The 23,338-nt window shown below is 45.0% G+C and overlaps 1 protein-coding gene and 1 long non-coding RNA gene across 10 annotated transcripts in view; one reads left to right on the top strand and one right to left on the bottom strand.

Annotated features, from left to right (window-relative positions):
* ESRRB (estrogen related receptor beta) overlaps window positions 1-20,410 on the top strand; it is a 159,212-nt gene extending 138,802 nt beyond the window's left edge. For 6 of the 7 annotated variants that reach the window (XM_048949009.1, XM_048949011.1, XM_048949012.1 and 3 more), the window contains 4 exons: window positions 2,388-2,498; window positions 3,138-3,299; window positions 9,673-9,942; window positions 16,050-20,410. In XM_048949009.1, coding sequence (XP_048804966.1) covers window positions 2,388-2,498; window positions 3,138-3,299; window positions 9,673-9,942; window positions 16,050-16,294 — 788 coding nt within the window. In that variant the 3' untranslated portion in view covers window positions 16,295-20,410. Of the gene's footprint in view, window positions 1-2,387; window positions 2,499-3,137; window positions 3,300-9,672; window positions 9,943-13,988; window positions 15,827-16,049 lie in introns of those variants that run through there. The other variant, XM_048949014.1, reaches the window with a different exon arrangement.
* Window positions 9,988-23,338, bottom strand: part of LOC125695019 (uncharacterized) — a 113,084-nt gene continuing 99,733 nt past the window's right edge. For all 3 annotated transcript variants that reach the window (XR_007377777.1, XR_007377776.1, XR_007377775.1), the window contains 3 exons: window positions 19,730-19,818; window positions 12,979-13,042; window positions 9,988-12,661 (listed from right to left, as the gene is read on the bottom strand). This is a non-coding gene — a long non-coding RNA (uncharacterized LOC125695019). The remainder of the gene's footprint in view (window positions 12,662-12,978; window positions 13,043-19,729; window positions 19,819-23,338) is intronic.

The raw sequence follows: 23,338 nt of genomic DNA on the forward strand, positions 1-23,338 counted from the left end.
AAAAGCATTGTGGAGAGCTGTTTGCTGGTTTCCACTGGGCTGAGAATGGTGTCCCCCATTCCAGTGAAATCCTGCCTATAATCCATCCTATTGGCATGAGAGAATGGGCCTTCCTGTGACCTTTCTTCTGTGAATGTCCTAGGAAGCTGTGATGCAGGAGTGAAGTCCTGTAACCTTTTTTGGATTCCTCCATAACCTTCAAACAGAATTATTCCTGACCCTTTAAATTTTCACAGCTGGTTACTTGGTTTCCTGGTACTTCCTGAAATCTGTCTCTCCCTTTTCCTCCTGGCTGTATGTAGGTGTCAGTCATTCAGAAGAGCATAGTAGCGTAGGGGTCTTCTTTCTTATGAAACCAGGGAACACGTACAGAAGGAAAGAATCACAGGCAGAAGTGACAGCATCCTACTTCATCCAGGACTTTATTAGTGCTGTTCCTCCAGGATCTCCCAGGATAAACTTAGGTTTGGGATTCCCCATCTGCCCTTTCTAAAAATCACTCACTGGAACCTATTAGGGCTCCCAGGATTTTGCCCACAGGTTACCTGCTGCAGGGAACAGAGATAAAAGACGCAGTGGGCAACATTTTCAGAAAATCTACTGTGTAATAGAGGAGAAAAGTAGTACTTACTCTTGGGGACATCAGTAAGCTCTCTATACAGTGTCAGAAATAGAGAATGCAGGGGAAGGAAAGGTTTGATCTGAATTCACGCATTCTATTTCACGTCATTCTGTCCATCTTCCAATGCCTGTCCTCCTCCCAGAGCACACTCCTGCAGCAGCAGTTCCTTTGGTCTCAAGAACTCCAGGCCTCCCATCTTCCTGCTTCCTCTGCTTAATGGCAGCAGCTGGTCTCTTAAAAGGAAGCAACTACGTAGCTCTACCAACAGCATGCCCCTGCACACTGAGGCCTAAAGGCAATACACCTGCACGTGGCATTGCTCCTGCTGGAAATCCTGGCAGTACTGCTGTGTAGCTAAGTGCCTTTGGCCTGGCTGGCAGTGGTTCTTTTTGCTGTTGCAAGGCTGCTGGTGCTTGTTTGTCAGTTGATCTGGTTTGGGTGCTCTGGTTGTGGTATCAGGATTGAGGTGTTGTGGCAAGTAATAATTTCACATGGTGTCAGAGGGATCAATGTGAGCGCATTGCAAGCTTTCCTTTTTCCATGACCCAGTAAGCAAATGGGGCACTGGCTTGAGACATACAGTGTGACAGATGTGTCTCTTTCTGGGGTTGAATATATGTCAGCAGGCTGCAGGTTTTTCAGATGTACAAGTTGTTCAAAAAGCACTGGTTTGCAGTGTTTGCTTTTAGATGTTTGTGTTTACGCAGTAAATTGATTGCAAAATATTAATGGCTCAGTGTGATTAGTAAGTGTATCGCATAATTGGTTCCTGTGATCAGACTAGATAAACTCATCAGTGTTTATACGCTTGTATTGTGTAGGTTCAAAGATTTATTCTACTTGATTGCCCCTACTTTTATCATGAGAGATTTTTTTTGCAATAGCTGTTTCCTCCAGCAGGACTGAGCTGCCCCAGTTTCTCAGGAACTAATTGCCAGCAGCAATATGGCTGCCAGAAGTAACTGACAATTGGTCAGATATCTGTGGCTTTTTTCATGATTAGTTTTTAATTCCGTGTCCTGTCCCAGTGCAGTTCAAGATAACAGAAGTTCAGTGGTAGTTCCTGTTCAGTTGTTTACCGATGCTGCTGTAGTTTTTTGTGTGGGGTCAGTCACTGGGAACTGTTTTCACTGTAATATTTGCAGTTTGGTTCTCTGTATTTTCAAAGAGCTACAGCAAATTCTTCAGTGTGTCCCTGCTTCAAATTTATTGCTGCTATATTGTAGGAGAGGTTGTTTCTGTTTATTTCAGTTCTGCTTTTATTATGGCTCCTTACTTGATCAAACCTGAAACATTTCTGTTGAATTCATGGTTCATAATCTATTTGCTACAGATCACTTTTTTCAAACATAAGCAGTGAGAGGTAACAGAACATTTAACTCCTCAATTTTAACAACAATCTGAAACCTTATTTTTATAACTACAGGTTTGATTGACATTTAAGGCTTTATTTTTAAAAGCAAGATCATCATCCAGAGGACATTGAGCTCTGAGACTTTTCATTTGTCCATCATGTTAGCGGCGATTCAAGAGTTCAAATGGGTTAATTTTTGTCTTCATTAATGTCTTGAAAGAAAATAAAGCTCCCAGCAGTAGTATGAGAGCTAGAGGTAGCTTACCTATTATTATTGGGATCTCTGAGTTCAGTTGAGATCTCAAATGATTGATTGGGAGAGTGTGGAGAACATCTCGGCAGAATTTTACATCTGAATATCAACATGGAGGCTATAAGGAATCATGTGAATATATCCTGTTTTAACTGCAGGTGTTCGTCTGGATCGAGTCCGTGGAGGCCGCCAGAAATACAAGAGAAGACTGGATTCTGAGAGTAGCACTTATTTGAGCTTACAGATCCCTCCCCCAGCTAAAAAGCCACGTATGTATCAGTCTTTGGATTGTGGTCCTCTGAGCAACCACTGTGTTCCCTTTAGTTGGTCTCACAATGTTCAATGGAGCAGTTATCAATTCTGGTTCCCATCAGTCACCAGCACTTTTTCTTGTGATCACAGTGCATCAGTATACTTGCTACATCTAAGGTATAGCCTGGGTGCAATATTTGTTGTATCTAGAATATAGACCAGAAATTTCCTAGGAGATCATAAAAGTTCATTTAGTGATTTTGTTGAACTTTTCTGCCATCCAAGCTACCCTGACAAAATTGGTCCTGTGCTGATTCCTCTCTTCCATATGGCCAATAATTCCCGAAACTTTTCCAGGTCCTATCAATTGATTATTCATGCTTCCTCCTATCCCTGTTGGATCTACCTGAAATAGTGATTGACAGCCTTACGGTAGCTTACTGCTTTTGTCATCCCTGTATGGAGCTGGTTTGGCATAGACAGATCACTACAGCATATGAGGTTGTGGTGTATTGTCTTCTTGTGACCTATACAATTTCTGAGGTCCCACAGCCTCTGTAGCCATGTATTCTGCAGGAAGGCCCTTCGAGAGAGAGCTGTTATGACACCTTATGTCACGAGAGGTAAAACAACAACTTCTCCTTTGAAATGTGCAGTGACTAAGATCGTCTCCCACTTGCTGGTGGCAGAGCCAGAGAAGATTTATGCCATGCCTGATCCAACCATGCCGGAGAGTGACATCAAAGCCCTGACAACCCTCTGTGACCTGGCAGACAGGGAATTGGTGGTGATCATTGGCTGGGCGAAGCACATCCCAGGTAAATGGGAAATTACAGGGCTGAAGCGTGGACAGCAAAGGGAGCTATTATTTATCACTGTGCTTATCAGTTTGTCTTCAAGTAGGATTTTTACATATAGTGATGGATGGAAATTACTGATACAGAAAACTGCTTGTGGCAGGCCTTCATTGGAAACGAACTCCAGTATAACCCCTGGTGCAGGTGCATGAGTTCACTGTGTGTGTGTGTGCCCTGGCATTATGCAGTAGGCTTTGAGATGCTGTAACAAAGTGACATCTGCATTGAGTGGCACAAAGAAAGCACTTGGGGAACAGCCCTTGGGATGGTGGACTTGTAATGATCTTGGACTACATCACTATGGCCTAGGTCTGTTGTGTTTATGGATGAAATAAATGTTATGATAGTGACTGGACTTCATTGCTAATGGCAAGGCAGGTGCCCACTCTGTCTGTAGTGGGCATTCTTGTGCAGACTTAGGAAAGCTTTTATCTTACTGGATTCATCACAGAGCAAGTCCCATTGAAATGGAGGACATGCTCACTGTTGTCAGTCAATCTCTGGTCTTCTGTGCTGAAAAATAATGAGGACAATGTATTGGCAATGTGACTGGCCTCTGAAGGCTCACTGCCTTCAGTATCTCAGTACCCAACTGAGTGTGCCTGTGCAACTCAGTGAGAGAGCTACAGCATCTCATGTGCAGTAGGATGGACCCAGGCTGAAGGAGCAGACATGATCCTCAAGAAGGTTCTGGGACATAGATTCAGACTAAGCAGGGAAAATGCCCCTTCCTTCTCTGTTGTTCCTTCACAAACACCCTCTCCAAAAAAATAGATTGGATTTGGATGTGGGGAAGATTGGATAGGGAATTTGGAGAATGTCCTTGAGGTTTACATGGCTGCTTTCCAGAGGACTACTTCAAACAGATGCTCACTATGAACAGCTCAGTATTACTTTCTCCTGCCTTCCACCCTGCCTTGTTGGGAGAATATCTGAGGTCAACCACAGAATCACAGGATTTAACCAGTATTTGCCCGTTGTCTGCATCTTCCGCTGCATAGACTTGTGTTATGTTGCTTAGCTTTGTGGCTTTAAGTTCTTCCTTGTTGTGAGGCATCTTAGCATGAGTGAGCAAACTCATTCAAACCTGTTTCTTTTATGTATACTGCTTCTCTTTGTCACTCCTCTTGTGGCTTTTTGGTGGCTGCTCTTCTTTTCTCAGTGGGAGTATTTCTCCTGTGACTCAAGGGTTAGTGACTTCCTAGGCTGTATGAAATACAGAGTGTTTTGTGGTGGGACTATGAAGTCTGGATAAACTTTCTGAGGACAGTGTTTCTGAGTAGAGGTTAATCCCAGTGGTGCCCTTCTTACATGAGATCTGCAGGATCTGCAAGTATTACATCCATCAGTAGCACTGGAATCCTTCTGGGGCTGATTCATCACAAATGGGGTTACAGTGGTGATTAGGGAACTCAGCCTGGATTGTTCTACTAACCCAGAACTTAGGGCATTAACAGGAGTGATTTTCATACAATGCAATTATCTGCTTGGCTGTCCAGTAAGGTGCTGCTGTCTGTTCTGCTAACCTTGTCTACTCCTATTTGCACAGGGTGTTCTGCTTTAGTTCCCTTGCTTGCAGTGTGGGATGCTCAGTTCTGAGTTCATAGAATCATAGAATCATAGAATCACTAAGGTTGGAAAAGACCTAAAAGATCACCCAGTCCAACCGTTCACCTATTCCCAATAGCTCCTACTAAACCATGTCCCTCAACGCAACATCCAGTCTTTCCTTGAACACCCCCAGGCTCGGTGATTCCACCATCTCCCTGGGCAGTCCATTCCAGTGCCTGACCACCCTTTCTGAAAAGTAATACTTCCTCATATCCAGCCTGAATTTCCCCTGGCGTAGCTTGAAACCATTCCCCCTGGTCCTATCCCTAATGACACGAGAGAAGAGGCCGACCCCCAGCTCACTACAACCTCCCTTCAGGAAGTTATAGAGAGCAATAAGGTCTCCCCTGAGCCTCCTCTTCTCCAGGCTGAACATTCCCAGCTCCTTCAGCCTCTCCTCATATGGCCTGTGTTCCAGACCCCTCACCAGCTTCGTTGCCCTTCTTTGAACACGTTCCAGGGCCTCAATATCTTTCTTGCAGTGAGGGGCCCAAAACTGGACACAGTACTCGAGGTGCGGCCTCACGAGTGCTGAATATAAGGGGAGTTGTTACAGGGTTTTTCAGTTTGGTATGGTGATTATCCCAGAACAGGTGTGTAGTAATGAGATGGCTCCTGCACTACAAAAAGGGATCTTCCACTCCATTGTGAAAGGCAGGACAAACCTGTCATCACCTCAGCTTTCTCTTTCCTATCAAAGATTTTGCAGCATGATAAACATCAGCCATCAGCCTCATGCAGTTCAAAGCAGCAGTATCATAACAGGACTGTGTATACAAGAGAGAGCTCAGGGACTGTTACACAAGGGAGCGGTAAAAGTTCGTAGAAAGGGAACAAAAAAACATGTACAAAACATACTGCATTAGGCAGCAAGGGGGCAGAACAGGGCAGGGCCAGGAGGCGGCCAGGAGTCTGGATTATACATGCCCTGTATTTCTGCCTTCCAGAGATTTTTAGAATACCAGGACTTTGCTTCCTGTGTGCATAAACTCTTGGACATAGTCAGCATGGAGAAAGGAACAGAAGTCACATCATGTCTGCCTTGTTTTCACAGTGGAATTAATAAAGAACTGTGTGGTATTAGTCTTACCAACCCTTCAGGATCCCAGATGTTGGTGCAACCTTCTGCCTCATGCTGCTAGCAAATAAAATCAAAGCTACAGTCCTATGATAACAGGAAAGCATGATTTAATGGTGTTCAGCAAATACCTTTAGCTCAGCAGTCTTATTAGCTATTAGTGCAAAAACCAGACTTAGTGTGGAGTTGTACCCTTCTGAGTGAGGCCCCTCCCCTTGTGCTAATTGTCTTTGAACATCTACCATTTCTGCATGCCTTGATGCAGGGAGACAGGACTTCTCTCAAGAGGTGACGGCGAAGGCTCTCCCAGGGTAGCTGTTGTGCTGCTCTCGCTAGGAAGACGATAGTACTAGCATGGAATGAAATATGGCAAGTGGAGTGACAGCAGCTGTGTCTGGAGTGGCCTCAGATCCTATAATTACATCTCCCTTTATTACCTCTGCTAATGGCCCTCCAGAATGACAGAAATGATAATAAATTAACAGATTATGAACTCCACTTGCCACAAATTATGTGACTACTTTTTTTTTTTTTTTTTTTTAAATTCTGGGAGCTCCCACTGCCGTATCGCTGAGGGGGAAAAATAAGCCACAAAAATAACGATTAAAAAAAAGCATGTCACATCAGCTATTGCAAATAAAGCAGCTTTTCTCTACCTGCACCTGGGAAGGAGGGAAATGCTCATGCAGCTCTGTGCTGATCACGGAGACTATGCAATCCTGAGATACTTCTTTGGAGCCTCCCGCTGCCGGTGGAGTAGTCAGCACCTTTCAGAATAAGGCCTGCAGCAAGAAACAGATTAGTAAGGGCACTTTCTGGATGCTGTGCTATCAAACAACTCAGGAATGCACAAGGCTGGATTGCTAGCAATTCCTGTGAGCTATGATCTGGTGACGCACTTGAATTTCACAACTGGATGTTCTCCGGTGTTACAAACCTGTAACAGTGAGCCTCTGATGTTGGCCAAATGAAATTAGCATTTAACACTCCAGATCCCAACTTTCATATATGGGAAACCCTATGTTGTCTGATCTGTCTGATGTTGTCTCTTGTCTGTGCAGAGTGCAATATCATACATCACAGTCCCCCAGCCCTTGCATTCTACTTGTGGAAACAGTGGAGGGTCCCAATTCTGTTACGCATTTCAAATCCAGAACTGGCACTGCAGCTCCTGCCTTCATGCTCACCACAGGAGACTGGCAGAGGACTCTGCTGGGTGGGCAGGGCAATTGCAGCTGGCTCTTCTGTCTCCTTTGGCATAGGTAAAGAATGGCCTCTGCTTTGCAATTCTTTACCTGCCATAACGACCTCTGGGAAAGTGTGATTCATAGAGGTGCTGAGTGTACAGGCTACTGCTAGGATTATATCAAGATTTTGCACTTCATTCTGTAACAGAAATGTGTGAGCTATGTCTGTCTTGGATCCTCTCACCATACTACATAACTGTTTCTCAATCTTTAACAAATTTTGTTGACAGACTGCATTGAGACAACAGCATAACCCCATTTGCAACCCAGATGAATAATGGCAGTGCAGAAAGGCCACAGGATTTACCCAGAAACTGGACTTAAGGCAGCAGCCAAAATGTGGGGCTGCTCTCCATGGGCAGAGCTAGGAGAAAGGTGAATGAAAGGCTGAAAGCTGGCTGCAGAGGAGAAATTCCAGGCACCAGAGACTGTGCCAGTGCCTGTGCACAGCTTCCTCTGCCTCATAGCTAATCCTATGAGGCTCCTGAGTAGCAAGGAGACCTGGGGAGACAGGACCAAGCCTGTGAGCTGCCTCAGCCTGCTCTTGGACTTGGGATGGCTGCATTCAGGAGCAGCAAAAAAGCAGTGTACTGGCTGCTCTTTAATAGGAGTTAAGGAGCAGGAGACTAAAGAGAAAAAGGAGAAAGGCATCCCTGCATCTTCAGCAAGGGATGGGTTTCATCAGGCACAGGGCTACGTGGGCTGTGCTGTACAGGAATCAATCTCACAGTCATGGAGCTGGATTTTTGCAGCTTTTCTCCCCAGCAGCCTGGACTCTTTAGCTGTTCCTTCTGGCACTCCTCCCCAGTGGTTTATTGATTCTTTCCTCCCACCCACTGCTCCCCTCAGACCTTGCACACACAACATGTGACAGCTGATTGGTATCTGTTAATTAATGTGGCCTGGGGCCTCTTTTCTATTCAGTGGCCTGATAAGGGAAATTGGATGTCCAAGGGCTGCCAGGCCATTATCACCCTTTGCTTCCCCTGGCAACACAAACACAAAACATGGCGTAGTGATAAATAAATACCACTAACCCACCCTTCTGCCATCCCTTCCCCAGCTGAGATAGCGCAGATAGAAAAAGAAGACCCACAGTCAGTCAGTCAATATAGCAATCATCAGCTCTTTTGTTAATTGCCAACTTGATAACAAGAGAAATCAAATGATCATCATGGCGCCTGGCTACCCAGGCCTTGACATGGATCCAAGGAAAGTGAGCAGGGAGAGCTGTGGGATGGAAGCATCCCGCTGGGCCTAACACTCAGTTAGTGGGACTGGCAGGCTCCTGCGGACAGAGGCTAATGAGTTCCCATGCCTCTTGAGGAGAGTGAACCCCAAGGCTGAATAAGCATGTGGAGTGAAGACTGGCAGGGGAGGCTGGTGCAGCACAACCCTCCCAGCTGAGAGTGTCAGACTGCCCCATTCTCCCACTGCCTGGGGAACCTTTAGACACAAGGAACTGCCAAAAATCACAATTCCTGCCTGTCAGTGGTGGACAGGAGCTGCCAAGACAGGACCAACTCACTGTACTTGACGTCTCTGTCTGCAATGGCTGTCATACAGTGCCTGTCTCCTAGGATCTTTCTTTCATGATCTGGCTTTCTGGGATTGATACTGAGGACATAACGGATATAGCTTTCTTTCCTATGTGCTTGCTTTTCCCTTTCTCTTCAGATAGACAGTACCTCTGTGTTTCAGCCTCTCCACTTCTCCACCAGAGCCAACAGGACTCTGATGCTGTCTATGAATGTGACTTTGACTGCTCTTTTTCTGTTTGGGGAGGATGATCTGCTTCACTGTTCTGTCGCTACAGGGCCTGGCAAGAAATTGTTTGTATAGCACCACAGAGGTGTTTGTGTACTGGGTAAGGTTGGCTGTGAGGGGCAGAATGCTGATGGTGTGGAGCTCAGGGAATACTGATGAATAGAAGTGGATTTTTTCACAGACACATTCAGCTTTTGACATTTTAGCATTCTGTTGTGGCAGGACCTTCTCTCAGGTTGTCTGAAATGAGAGATTGCAGTATGTGTGTGTTATTTCTTCCTATTCCATCAGAAACAATCTTTTCTGCTTTCTGGAGCTCTCTGCTCTTTGGTTCAGCTGGGGAGACTAAATGGGCTGCTATACAAAATTGTAAAGATGCAGTGAACAGGAAGTTGTGGTGCAGAACAGTTGCTGCTGTAGAAGAAGTAGAAATCAGTGAAAAGAGATTATCGTTAAGGTTGCCATATTGTGTTTGTTCTGTGCCACAGAGACAGGGGCCACTTCAGTAAGCATTTTTTGAGAGTTGCAGGGGGAGAGTGCTTTGCGTGGACCGCAGGGATATTAGGAAGCCCAGGCTCTGGGATTCTTTGCTGCACACCCTTTTGACCCTGGCTGTCTTTTGCCCCATCAGGGTTCTCCAATCTCTCCCTCGGGGACCAGATGAGCCTCCTGCAGAGCGCCTGGATGGAAATCCTCATCCTGGGCATTGTGTACCGCTCCCTGCCATACGAGGACAAGCTTGTCTATGCTGAGGACTACATCATGGATGAAGAACACTCTCGTCTGACGGGGCTGCTTGAGCTCTACCTGGCCATCCTACAACTGGTGCGCCGCTACAAGAAGCTCAAGGTGGAAAAGGAAGAGTTTGTCACGCTTAAAGCTCTGGCCCTCGCCAATTCAGGTACAGCCCTGGCCCAGGCAGCCTGGTGATCAGAGTCGTTGCGCATGCTGTTATCTGGCTTGGGAGGAGCTTAGGACCCAGTGCTTGAGTCTGTGCTTTGCCTGTGTCGTGCAGCATCCCTGCATTTCTCTGTCACCCGCAAGAGATGAGGGAGGTGGTGGGAGGTTTCCCTAAGCTGGTGAGGAGAGAGAAGTATGGCCTGCTGCTACTATGGCCTCAATTTGCAAACTGGCCCTGAACTGGGGAGTGGGACCTGCCAGAGGTGGGCTGGATTCTAGCACTAAAAGAAAGGCCTTGTGCCATGAGTTTAGATAAAGGGATGCAGGCCAAGCCTGCATCCACTCAAGTAGCATTGGGCAGTTATAGCAAATAGGGAAATTCTAATCTTAGTTTTAGATCCCACAAAAAAACAAACAACAAACAAACAAAAAACAACCATCCTGTGGGGTTAAGGATGCTTGGTCTGCTGCTGTAGGTGTTCAGTGACCACTGACACTGAATTCCCCCCCTCCCACCCCTCGTCTGAATGGTAGAGGATAAGATGTGCTGGCAGAAGCCGGATGTTGCCTGTTTTGTTTCTTTCTGGGAGAGGATGAGAGAGATGAGGGCCCTCAGCCTCTACCTCAGTGAGGGGAGGTTCACAGCCCTGAGGCCAGCAGGCTGGAAGCCTGTGCCCATGGGAGGCACAAGGTTGTGTGTGCTGTACTGATGTTGTACCAGACATATATTTGCTCAGGAGTTCCTTCCGAAGGGAAACTGCTGAAGCTATTGTGTGACGAGGGCTCCCTCTACATACCTTGAGTCTCACTGTCTCACATCTGATCTTGCCAAACTGCAGTGTGGTTACGCAGTTCACCCTTGCAGGCCAGCAGTGGCACCCTTGCAGGCCTTGCAGGCCAGCAGTATTTGTGTTCAGCTAAAGGCACTTTCCAGAAGGGCACTCAGTATGAAGCTGAAGGCCTTAAATATGGGGAAATCCACACCTGCTGTTGTCTCTAAAAATTGATCATTCTCTCAATTTAGAAAGAAAAGAAAGGTACCATATCCCAAGTGACAGTTTGCCTGAGTTCAATCAGCCTGCAGATAGTGCTTTTCTGAGCTGTGTCCTATGATCCCAGGTCCTTTTGCACCTGGCAGCTTGACATGATATAGTTCCTATTTCATAGTTGCATTCCTGGGCTATAGGTGTTACTTCAAGTACAAGCAGGTGGTCCAGAATGCTCTGTGAGGCTACTCTGTTTCATACCTTTCTGTTCTGCTTTGTCATCCACACATCTTAGCAACAGCAATTGGAAAGAAAGAAGTTAAAGAAAGAAAGAACCAAATCACTTACAGATAATTGATAAAAACGTTGGGTAGCATCTGTTGTTTTACTGATCCCTGTGGATTTCCACCAGAAATCTCTTCCTCCAGGGATGATTCACCACTGATAGCTACTTTGAAATCTGTCATCTGGCCAGTAACTAATCAATTGAAAGTGTGCTTTATTGATATTGCATGGTGCTAATTTTTTAATGAGAATGTCCTGTGGTGCTAAGCCAAGTGCCATATAAAAGACTAAGTCTATTATATCTATGCAGTTAACTTTATCAACCAAACTTGTAATCTCATCAGAGAATGAAATCGGGTTTGTTTGACAAGACCTCCATTCCAAAGTATTGTGCAGACCGGCAGTAGTTGTAATACCACCTCTTAAGTTTTAATTGAACTTTTTCTTCTTCCTTTATTTTACTCTGGTTCACATCAGTGGCAGTTATCAAACAGGGACAGTACATGCTTCATTAGAACTTTTCCAGGCATCTCGAATTTCTCAATAATACCTACCCTTAGCAATTATTTACCTGCCCTAGGTGGGCCTCTGTCAGCAATTTTAAAATTCTAAAAGCCAAGGTATCAAGGCCTACTGATTCCTCTCAAGTCTGTCCCTAACAGATGTCTGATACCTTCTTGTGGAAACAAGTGAGTAAGGCGTCTCACCATCTTCATATAAGACAGGTACATAACACTTCTTATTCTAAATGCAGGACAGAAATACTCACTTCCTCATTCTATTAATAGTTTAATCATCTACAACATAAAAGAGTCCCCCTACAAATGGTCATTTTTCTTCTATTTCTTAAATATTTATAAAACTCTTCTTTATGGCCCTTAGCCCTTCCAGCCATGGATTTTCTTCCAATGTCCTTCACTTCGCTTATCGATTTTCTACACTTCATAACTTTTGATTCATATGAATTGCTATCTACTTCCCTTTTTCAATTTCTCATATACTGCTTTTTTACCTCTAATTGCTGCCTTTACTTTGCCACTGAACCAGGATGGGCAGATAGCCAAGGCTACCCTTTCTCTATATTGTGGGATGGTGGTTTTTGGCTATGCAATCAACTCTTGTTAAAAAACATGCCTCCTGTCTACCAAGAAGGTCATGGGATTAAACAAGGAGAAGGGCATCTCAGAGAGGCTGAAGAGTTAGAGGCAGTGTAGTGACAGGGTGACAGAAGAACCACACTGGGACATTTGTCTGACCCATGTTTGAGTGGACTTGTTGTAGGACCTGAGCCTTGATGCTCTCAAGTTCTTCATGGTGCAAAAGAAGCACTCTACTGATACTGTCACTGTGCTGTCAGGACTAAGCCCCATGTAAGCCTTATGGAATAGTCTGCAGTAGTAGAAAAACACTGAGCAGAACAACCAATGCTTCAGAGTTCTTCTTTTAGCACTGTGGAGCAAAGAAACCAAGGTAGAAGTCAGGAAACATAGGCCGCACATGAATGGGAAAAGCCACTCTAACTGCACTGATTTGTTCTAGGTACAGTCAGGTAGCAGCATAAGCCACAAAAATCTTGCTTTGTTAGTCTTACTGAAATATATGAAAGTACATGTACGTACACACACACAAGGAAACTAGATAGGGCAAGCTGTATTCTTCTAACATAACCTTCACATTCAACCTTTGCATTGTATTAATACATGTTATTATTCTTAGTATATTTTTGACATGGAATAAACCTGCAGAACCTTCATGTACGTACTTACATGCATGCACAGCTGACTCCAAGAACAGCAGGAATGCAGACTGTCTCTGGGCCAGCCATTAGCTCTTTGGGTCAGAGGCAAGGTTTAAAGCTGAGCGTTTAGATTAACACCTGTGTTGCTGGAACCTGTCTTTTCTCCTTGCCTTCCATAAAGATAGATTTCTGATTTTCCCCTCTTTCTGTTGGATGTAATTTCTCACGCAATCCAGTTTCTAGGGAGTTTCCACTCTTCCATGCAGCTCGGTGCACGTTGAGCCTTTGTTTCTAATAATTAAAGTGAATGGAAACAGAAGTGGCAGCTCACTCGCTGTTCGCTAGAAGGGAAGGTGACAGTAGGTGCAGTGTTGCTTTGAAGGAACTGCCTTGCCCGAACTCTGTCTGATATCTAATCATCACTGAAATGCACCAAGGACTCCTCTGGTGGGACTGGCACCAACCAAAATCTGTCTTTACTGAGTACTTTTCAGAGAGCAGGGAAATTAATTCTTAATGCCCCAAAGCAGCAAGCAAGGTCAAACAATGCAACGTCAACCATTTTTTGACAGAGTAGGTGTGCTGTAAATGTCACCTGTTACAGTTTAGAGACAGCATTCCCATGTTAAGCATTTCTAGCTCCTTTCGCCGCAAGAATACAAATTGATGATGCTGTGCATCAAAGAGCTCTCCAGGTTAGCATACAGCACATGTTTGGCTGAAGACATCCCAGACTGACCAACTCTTTTTTTTTTTTTTTTTGGTGTGTGTATGTGTATGTGTGTCCATTCTCATACCTGCTCTATGTTCCATGTCAGCCGTGCTGGAGAAAAAGGCTTCTAACACGAAGCCTCATATGTAGGCCTGCTGACCCTTACGAACATGACCAGGCTGCCTCCAGAGCACCTCAGTGCTCTGACAGCTGTAAAAATTCATAGCTATTGATTTTGTAATTAACAGTTTATCAATGCCATTGACACCAGCTCATTGATGGCTTGAAAGGAAATTAATCCTGCAGTGTTATTTTATATTTTGCAGTCAGCTGCTGATTTTGAGCATCTTTCAGCAAAGAGTGGGAGAAGAAGAAAGACAGGCCTTGGATCTTTATTTCCCCAATTTGTCTCCATCTATATGCCTGGCTAGTTAGTGCTGTTAGGGTCTCCTCACCTTACAGAGGCCTGGTGGTAGCATAAGGGCACAGCTTGAGCATTGTCTACTGCACAGCAGAAGCAGCAGCAACCCCTGACCTGAAGCATGACTTTACTGTGCCTCCAGCACCTACTGGACTCTGTAAGCTCTGACAGGAGCTCTTGCTTCTTCCCTCGTGCCCCCAGCCAGAAGGACACACATAAAGTAGAAAGTGTGGAGCATATTTCTCTTTGAGTTCCACTTCTTGATGCTTCTATTCTCCAAAATCACCTCTGCAATTTGTAAGGAAATGCTTCTCCTAATGGTGTATGGAAATTCTCCAGAGGCACCACCTGCTTCTCGGAGAATTTGCCAGGCTGTTTCTCTGTCTCTCCCTTCCTCCCTCCCTCCGTTCCTTTCTCTCTCTTCTTTCAGAATCAACCTCTGGGGCAAACTCAAGTCACTATGAGGACCCACCAGCCCTTTTCTGGGCTTCATTGCCTGGTCTCTTGGCTACAAAAAGCAAATACAGCAATAATGATTTTTTCCCAATATGCATCTTGGAAGTACAACCCTTTGATATCCCCTAATTAGTGCATTCCTTCTAAACATCTTTTTAAACAGCTTCCTTGTTAGACATATTATTTTCTTGGCTGTTGTAATACTTTATGAATCATACGTCATAAATAGCATCTACTGTACATGTATTTTATGAAATTCACAGTCTCCAATTTGTGTTGAGCTCTCCGTAGAGATTATGTGTATTTCTGGAGAGATTCTGGCATTTCATCCAGCCTTCCTCCTCCTCTATTGCTGTCAGACTTGGGAAACAAGTCCTCACATTTGCGTTGGATGCATGTAGGCTGAGCAAGACACTGTTACACTGCAGAGCCCAGCTAGAGTGGCAGACAGGTGCAACTGTATGTTTATTCTAGCATCCCTTTGCTTCTGCTTCTAGATTCATTGCCCCATGGCCAAAATAGGAATCTTCACCAGTGCATTCAATATTGGTTAAAAGTCTCTGACCACTGTTGACTTGTCTCTGACAAGGCAACAGTGTGTAACTCTGTCAGGATTGTGAGGCAGAAGCAACTATCAGCAAGATGAAGGGGAGAAAACCTTCAACAACATGGTGCTTAGCTAGCTTCTCTAATCTAACATCTCTCCTCTGTTGTGGTGCCCTCTGCCATCAAGACTTCCCCACAGATTTAGCAGTCTGTGTTAATCGTCGGTGCCTCAGCTTGACCCAGGACTTGGTCACTATCAGCTGCCTTTGCCTCAGAGATACACCGAGGTGCCATGCTAGCCTTGCACTCTCTGTTAGCCTCTCCAGCAGCCTGGCAGCCTAAAGGAAGAGGTTTTGCAGGAGGTGCAGATTTCTAGAAGGACTGAATTGGGAAACTCGAGCAGCTGCTGGCAGTCTCTGAAAATAGGGGCATATGCACAAAGGTGGGGCTGGCAACACCCCTGGGCACACTGACTGTGACCTGCTGGGGCTTTTCTGTCTTGCTGACACCCTGAGCAGCTGCATGGCAATTAGGTAGTTTAGACAGATGAAGCGCTACAGCAGTGTTAATTATTCTTAATGAGATTGCTCCCAAGCGGCAGCACAGCAGATGCCGCCCCTTGCAGGGTGACTCCCCCGCAGGAGCATGGAGGGCAAGTGAATGTGCAAGTCACAAAGACCCCTGGCCGACCCCCTGCAGCCTGGAGTAACCAGCAAAGTGGGCACACAGGGCACAACAAACCCCAGTAACATTTCTACTGTTCCTGCACTGCTAGGGCCAGCTCCTGGGCCTGACACTAAATTTCAGCACCTGCAAGCAAGTTGGATTTTTTTTCCCCTTACAAAACAAAAGAGAAAAGCAATTTTTTTTTTTTTTTTTTTAAAAAAAAGGATCTTTAGCTGAAATACTGGAAACTGTTTCCTTCCTCATGTCCTGTTTGCTTTCTCTTCTCCCTTCCCCCCAGACTCTATGCACATAGAGGACATGGATGCGGTGCAGAAGCTCCAGGACCTTCTCCACGAAGCCCTGCAGGACTACGAGCTGAGTCAGCGCAACGAGGAGCCCCGGCGAGCAGGGAAGCTGCTCCTGACCTTGCCCCTCCTGCGGCAGACAGCCGCCAAAGCTGTGCAGCACTTCTACAGCATCAAACTGCAGGGCAAGGTTCCCATGCATAAACTCTTCCTAGAAATGCTAGAGGCAAAGGTCTGACAGCCCCAGTGCCAGCCAACAATGGCCGGGGAACAAACTAGAAACAAAGATGCAGACAACGGAGCAATCCAAACAGCAGCAGCAGCCACCGCCGGCTTTTATCTCCAATCATTTATTATGGAAGAATTATTTAATGTCTATCTGTCGGCGTGACTGCAGAATCTCATGTACAGGAGGGGGAAAACTCTTTTAATCAGTCACCTGTTTCTCTTTTTTTCATTTGTTTTCTCTGTGGAAATACCAGAATATGCTCTTGCACTTGTTGAGGCGGTCGCTGGGGCTCAGCCCCTCTGAGCGATGTTGCTCTCAGCACTGTGCCGGCCGCCTGGTCCCCAGCCCCCTCCACCAGTGCTGGAGAGGGAGTGGGGACTGAAGCAGGAAGAGACGAAGAATAGAGTCAATATAAACTTTATCTGCTTGTGGTGTGAGGGGTCAGATAGAAAGGGAAGCAGCCAGGGTCCTTCATTTTGTCACCCTTCTGGCTCTAACAAAGGGCAGATGCTCCTTTGGAGAAGAGCAGTACTGGACCTCTCCTGATCAAAATGGCTGCCTCCCAGGCTCCTCTAGCGCCAGCTAACACTTGTACATACAGGCCCCACTTCTTACCAGGAAAGATGCTCCTAACTGTGTAAGATACCCTGCGACCTTGTACAGCGTGTCATTACGCCTGGCTAGTCCCTCCCGTGTGCAATCCCCGCAGGACCCTGAAGAGGCAGGATGTATGTCCCTGAGAGAATGCAAGTCTCCCAGGTAGTGAGAAAAACAGATTCTGGTGTAAGCTTTTGTGCTGGGTTGACTTGATAATCTCTGCATCCTTTCCTATGTGGTGCTAACTACAATTTTTCTGCACTTTTCGCCCTGTAGTATATAAAACCTGCCTCTTCAGTGCAGCTGAGTGCCATTTCCCACTTGTTCCTTGTGGCAGAGAGCACAAGGCTTTGTCTGCATGGTTACCACCCAAGTATAAACACACCCCAAACCAGGGCTTGCCTAGACTTCATTCAAGTAATAGATCTTTGCCGCCACAGAGACTTAGGCTTATTGCCAAATACTAGTTAGAAATCAAAGGAACTGCTTTTTGGGGGAGACAGCTCCTGAGCCCAAGAGACTGCTTTTTTTTTTTCTTCGTGGTTTTTTTTTTTCCTTTTTTTGTGGCAGCCTAGGCAAATAAGCTTAGAGGTTGGCGTGGAACCCCCAGATCCAATATCCCAACTACTGTCTTCCCCTGCCTCATCCCATTATCCTCAACAGAGCAAAAAAGGTAGCATGGATTATCCCTGGACCTGGTAAGAGGTTCTCTCACTGATGGAAGAGATATATCTGACCTCAAGGTGGTCAGAGAAGAAGTGGTGGAACGTTTGTTTACTCATGTCACTAGGTTTCTACTGTGTCTGAGCCTTAGTTTAGCTCAGCTGGCTAAATCACAACTGCTGCATTCTCAGTATTCAGAGGGGATTTTGGGTGGCTTGAAAAAACTAGCTTGGCATTCTGTGAGCTGAGGAGAAGCCTCTGATCTGTATTTGAGACACCACTGCCTCTGCTGCCTCTTCTCAACCTAGGCTTACGTTCCTGGATAACCCAGTGGTGTGACCTGCACAGGAAGCCTTCCAAACTGTGGAGTGTGATCAGGGAGGTACCGGGTGCTTGTTTTCTACTGGAACTGAACATGTATCTCAGTGCAAAGCTCAGGCTAGCTCAGAAACTGGGGAAATTTCGCTGCTACTGAGCTCTCAGCTCATGTTGCTAGCCCTCTGCTGGTCCTTTAGTTAGTTCAGTTCCATCTCCTCTGAGTTCTCCCAACACTATACAGTCATAGCTACTCACCCATTCTGTACTCACTACATAAAGGAATTCAGTCCTGCTTCAGGCACATTAGTAAGCCAGCAAAGACCCAGGAGTCAGAAGGCACAAGGGAGCTGGGATTGTTTCCACACTCAAAGCAGCAGCAATTACACAGTGGCCTTGTGCTTGAACAGATACCTGTGCTTCTTTTCACCTTCACCCTCCCAGAGAGAGCTGGGGAGAAAAATGATAGCTTTTGGTTGCGCTTACAATCTCTGTATCTATCTGTGAATGAGAGGGACCAAACTGAAATGCAAGCCTTCACTAGAGCCAGTTTGCAGCGTGTTGCAACCTGGCAACTCTTTCTGGCTGTGGCATGAATATTCTCACACACTTGCTGTGCTGTGGTCTCTAAGCAGGACTCACTTGACCACTGTTGCTTCTCTGCTGAGTCCCACTCAGCTGCAGCACACTGTGTTCCAGCCTGCCTCACAGCTGTCCCAAAGTGGGCTGAAAAGTTCCTAAGAAGCAAGTCTTACTCTGCTGGGCCCTGGCTGGGAAGGTCATTTTAAAAAAGTTCCAGGGAAATCTTCTCTAAGTAACCCTGCTTGAGCAGCGGGGTTGGACCAGAGGACCTCAACCATTCTGTGAGTGTGAAAAGACTCCTCCAGCTTTGTTGAATTTGAACTTGGGCTTGCTTTTCAGAACAGAGGGGAAAATAACCTAGAAAACATGATTGTAAAGGAGGGCTGCTGAGTTACCTTCTAGCTAACAGCAACTGCTGTCTATTTAGAGTATGGAGGCAACGGCTGCGTTGGCAGAACAATATAAAGATACTAAATTCATTTTTTTCCTGGACTTTCTTTCTCCATTACAGCTGCATAATCTTGGAGCCCAACTGGATATCCCCTCATTGCTTGAAGGTAGTAGGCCTGGAAATTTTGCTGGTTTGCTTCTGAAACAGGATGGGAACTGAACCAGGCAGTAATTAGCATGTATTTATCTCTCTATACCAGGGATGCAAACTGTTTCCCAAGAATGGGGACAGAAACACCTGCCTAGATTTAACCCTTAAAAGGCTTATACCATCTTAGTTGGGAAGCAAGGCAGGTCTCTTGGCCTTTCAGACAAGTGCAGGCTTCACGTGCATCTCATCCCTTTCCAGTTTCTCTGATCTGCTGTGCCTCACTAGTACCAGCATGCTGCCACAAAAGAGGAGCATGTCCAGCTACACAGCAGGTCAGGCTTGCAGAAAAGGGTGACATCTTAGTGTAGTCCCCTCAGTAAAGTTTGACGTGGGAAATGAGGCTTCAGCAACTGCTTAGGTCTTGGGATTCTCATAGGCTCTTACAAAGAGGTCTGGAGATGTGGAATTCAGGCATAAACTGGGAGGTGGGTTCTGGTCAGTGTTTCTTATGCCATTCATTTGTAATATGGGGCTAACAGAGTCAGCTCCATACAGCTGTCCTTTTGCATGGGGCAAAAGATGACAGAGTTTGGGCCTCAATTTCTGTGACTTAAAGAAAAGAAAAGCTAAACTGTAGAGGTAAGTGTGTCGGTGACAGTGAATAAGCATGAAGCTGACATGCAGCTAGTATGGTAAAAGCAGCTCTAGCCCCCGATATGCATGTGCAGATAACAGAAACCACGTACCTGTGAGCCACTGCGAAAAGGCAGATCTTCCCAAGTGACCAGTTCTTCTGTTTTGGGCACATTCTTCTCCGGGAACAGCAGTCTCTGGCCTGTATTGCAAAATTAATTTCATGGGGATCAATTAAAGGAAAGGGTAAAACACTACACAAAAATGAGGTTTCTGGGGAAACTCGGGCATTACACCTCGCTGCAAAACTGTGAAGTTACAGGAAAGTCCCCTGCAACAATCAGAACCTCGCAGTACTGTTTGCACTAAGGGGGCATTATTTTTCTCTTTGTCAGCTGTCATCTTTTTTTTTAAACAACAAATTCACCAGAAACATTTAAGCAGCTATTAGAGGGGAAAATCACTGAGGAAGACCCTAGAATGTAACTTGTTGAGCTTTTATTACCAATTGGAGCTGAGAAAAAGTGCTTCCACTTTGTATCCACAAGCTATAATCAATTGTATGGCCGATTGTATGTTCTTGTGGCTGGCTTATAGAGGGAAGCTAAAGAGACAGAGGCTGTGAGATTGATGCAGGGAGTTATAGACAGTGAAATAAACAGTATCTACTTAACTATTATCTGCTCCTTAAAAAAAGAAAGAAAGAAAAACCTGTGAAATAAATAAATTGTATTCTTGTGGTACAGGTCATTTCAAACAAAACAAGAAATAAAACACAGAAATGTAAAAACTAATCATGACAGAGTAATGTTTATTGTATTTAGAAAATGCTCTGTTCTGTCTCTCAGGATGCACAGAGACCCACTGAAGGGGCTGGGGTGGGGGAAGGCCTCATTTGTGCATGCTACAGAAGGGAAGGGAGAAAAGTCCAACCTCTTATTTAAATGCCCTCATTTTGGTGTTTTCCTCTATCCAGAGAAAAAATCCCCAGTAAACTTTTGACATTTTTTGAGATCAGCATGGCTGAGGGCTGGTAAAACAGACACTGTCGTCAGTATCTGGCACAGATTGGTCTCTGCCACTCACTCATTTTCTCTCCACTGGTGCAAGGAATAAACATGAGCTAGTGATGAAAAAGCCTTGAAGTTGTTCCAGTGAAAAACAAAATCTCTAATCATAAAATACATCATTGGCTTAAACCCAACAGTGACATCAAGAGTGTTGCAAGCATTGCAGCAGCTGCCCAGTGCTGATGAAGTGGGTACAAGTGCTGAAGTCATTGAGCTGGTGGTCAGGTGTTGCAGAGGGCAATCTCACTTCTGTGTCAAAAAGCAGGGAGGGAAGAACGTTTCTTTAAACCATGTTCTTTAAACACATTTCTCTGTCTCTCAAGTTAGAGGCATGTTTAACTGCTGGAATATGTTCTTCAGCTCCAAATGTTATAACAGTTTGAGGTAGTTGTTTGTGACTGCCTGCACCCAAAATAAAATGAAGACAACCAGTGTCTTCCTCCTTCCAGCTAACGTATCAAACAGTTAATGAGAGCAAATATTAGGCACAGAAAACTTCAGCATTCAACTTTCCAGTAGCAAAAAGTGGCAGAGTTTGTGCTTTGAGCCTGTTTCTTTACAAAGCCATTGCTATCAACTTGAATGACACCATGGAAAAGCTTGACCATCTCTGTCTGGGGAACAGGAGGAGAAGCTGAGCAGTGTTGCTGGGGGCTGGACAAGACAGAGGATGGTAAGTCACAAACGAGCACTGAGTTTAGATAGCCCAGCAAAACACAGCAGCTCTGGTTCAAAACATTGCTGGCTAGGCAAGCCAAAAACAATGACTCAGAGCCAAAAGAACTGCAGCCAGAAAGTCTCTTTACATAAGTGCTAATCAGCTTTGAGAGGACCAGCATGGTTACGGCCTTCTGTGGGCTTTGTTCCATAGGGCTTAGGTAAGGCTAGAAAGAGCTTCAGCTCTGGGAGTAGCAGTATCCAAATAATGACAAGCAGGAGTGAGGTCACAAGAAAGACCAGAACCGGCCAGATGCTCAAAGCACCATTTGTAAGAACAACGGAGACAGACAACAGCCACCACTGACACATCCCTGACTGCTGAAGAGTTCAGTGCTTCACTGAACCCTTCCAAAATCTAACTGGCTGCATGCTGACACAGGTTGGAAGTGTTTAGCAAATGGTCTCTGGACAGGACACACTGCGTACAGAAGCAGCTGTTGCTAGCCAGCAGCAGATGACCAGAGAACAAAAAAAATAGGGCGCTGAGGTACAAAACTAAAGCTCCTGGCCATTTACAAAAGCTCCTGAAGATAGAGATGAAGCCTCTGCATTTAACCACCCCTGCTGGCTTTTCTTACATGGATTTGTCCACCCACTTTTCGAGGTGATACAAGCATTCAGCCTCTGCAGCAGCGATGAGTTCTGTGGATCACTGCTAAAAGAAACAGCTTCTTTGCCTGCTGTGGACATGCCATCAGCTATTCTTATTTCATGCCCTTACAGCTTGCATTAGAAAGCACAAGGAACAGTCCCATACTCACTTTTCCCTACCATTCACACTCGTCTAAATCTCTCCCAGTTTCACCCTCTGTCATTTCTTTTCAGGGATGAAGGACAGCTGCCAGCCTTCCCCCTTCACTGAGTACACACTGCACGAATTAAATTAGAAAAATGGGATATTGAGAAAGGCAAACTTCTGCCTTGGGTGAGATGCTTTAAAGTACAAACACTGTCTCCATCTGAGAGACATACAAAGCTCTCTTCTTGTATCTATCCACACACAAACATTCACTCACCACATCTCTTAGCTATATTTTCATTCACAGCCCTGCTGAAGTTCACATTTACTTTCAAAACAGCTCACAGCCAAGATCAGCCTATGCAAACCCTACTTTCCTAACCACAACAAGGTGGGTGTGGCCTTTTTTCCTCCATCTCAAATAAAGACACCTCAGCCTTTATCTGATCTAATCCTTTCGTCATAGGAGAAATGGATTTTTAAAAGAGGAGCTCTTTAGTGCATTCCTTGATGCATCAAATAATAGATTTTTTAAAAATTCCTTCCTTCCTATTGCACTATAAAACTTGATTTCTGTTTAGAAATCCCAGCTTTATTAGTAAGTTCACGAATACCTGGCTACTGCTTCTCTGAAACGAACACACCGAGTGTGCCATCAAGAGGCTCAGCATCGAGTGAATTACTTTGGTGAATGAAATAACCATACATTTTGTTCTCGGATTTCAAGTGGCATTACACTTTCAATATGCTTTATGACACGGCCTCCGCATAACTGCAATCATTGAATAATAAAAAGCAGAACAGTGATCAGATAAGGAAAAGCCATGACAGAGCAAACTAAAAGCACTTTACCTAAACCTGCAAGAGTCAAACACAAAACAAGGCTTCATTTAATAGATGGGTTAGAACAAAGCAGATAAATCATGTTTTTACTCCATATGCCAATTAAGTCAAGTGCAATATGTAAGTTATGAATAATCTCTCTGGAGTGAAGAGTGTTGGATTTGGAAGGAATATAATCTAACTGAAGCCAAAATTTTAATCACCTTCAATAATTACATTTCTAGTATTGTAAATTCTTTTCTGTTGCGACATTGAAAGCAGTCATTTGTGCAAGTAATTTTCCATTACCATTTACATTATTAAATTCACACACTTTTGAACCAAACCCTTGTATATACCTTTTTGCCAGT

This window comes from Lagopus muta, chromosome 6, assembly GCF_023343835.1.
Source record: "Lagopus muta isolate bLagMut1 chromosome 6, bLagMut1 primary, whole genome shotgun sequence".
NCBI lineage: Eukaryota > Metazoa > Chordata > Aves > Galliformes > Phasianidae > Lagopus > Lagopus muta.